Source organism: Sinocyclocheilus grahami, unplaced genomic scaffold, assembly GCF_001515645.1.
Source record: "Sinocyclocheilus grahami isolate Dianchi unplaced genomic scaffold, SAMN03320097.WGS_v1.1 scaffold15229.1, whole genome shotgun sequence".
NCBI classification, from domain to species: Eukaryota; Metazoa; Chordata; class Actinopteri; order Cypriniformes; family Cyprinidae; genus Sinocyclocheilus; species Sinocyclocheilus grahami.
The window spans coordinates 970-1,796 of record NW_015515656.1 but is presented as its reverse complement, the minus strand read 5'-3'; the positions used below and the strand labels follow the sequence as shown (position 1 = coordinate 1,796).

The following is an 827-nucleotide window of genomic DNA, read 5'->3' as shown; positions in this document are numbered from 1 at the left end:
CATATGAGAGTGGAGTAACATATCTAAAATCTAAGGAGGAGAATTATTTTATCTTATGGTTCTACATAGCACCATTTGACAAAGCTGCTGTATAGCACCTTTAAAGATAGGTGCTATATAGCACTAAAAGTGATTCCCTTATGATTACGAGCCAATGTACCACTTTTAGTGCTTGTTAGCACCATTTGTTTAGAGTGTATCAAATTGTGTTATGCTCTCATTGTGTTTTAATAATTATTAACTTGAACTTAATCCTTTCATTTATTCCTCAATCCTGTTTTCACATTCCCCCATTCTTATTTCTCCCTCTTCATTTTCTGTGTGCAGTTGTCATCATGTGCATGCACTCTGTTCTGATTGGTGGAGAGGAACAGTATAAGTTGCTAACCACAGCAATGGACATGAGAATGATTGACCGAGGGTACATCTTCATTCCATATGACACACTGCTGTATTCATTGCCATATAAAAATGTGAACTATCCAGTCCTGGCCAATGACACCAAACTGCGACGAGCATATGATGGGGTCTTGACAATAACCATGGACCAAGGGGAACAAAACTTCTATGAGGCCTTTAGTGCAGCACAGGAATCCTATGACGTCCGTACCAGCACACCAGCTGAAGAGGTAACACAGTCGGTCTGAACTTGCCTTAGTGTTTTAGAATTAGAGGTATCATTCTAAACAAGCAATGTAGGGGTGGGGATAGCAAAAGCAAAAGCTATAGTTATGTAGAAAGCATCTTTGTCATAGTAGTGAGTTTAGATGTTTTTATCACTCCAAAAGCCAGATTTTAGCGTTATATATTTAATATTTATGTAATTT

At 37.8% G+C, this 827-nt stretch overlaps 1 protein-coding gene across 1 annotated transcript in view; it reads left to right on the top strand.

The window, feature by feature from the left end:
* The window catches only part of LOC107579190 (retinal guanylyl cyclase 2-like), a gene marked incomplete at both ends in the record, with an annotated part of 3,368 nt that overhangs the window by 1,697 nt on the left and 844 nt on the right, over window positions 1-827 (top strand). The window contains one exon of the mRNA XM_016265047.1: window positions 319-629. Within this exon, the coding sequence (XP_016120533.1) occupies window positions 319-629 (311 nt within the window). The remainder of the gene's footprint in view (window positions 1-318; window positions 630-827) is intronic.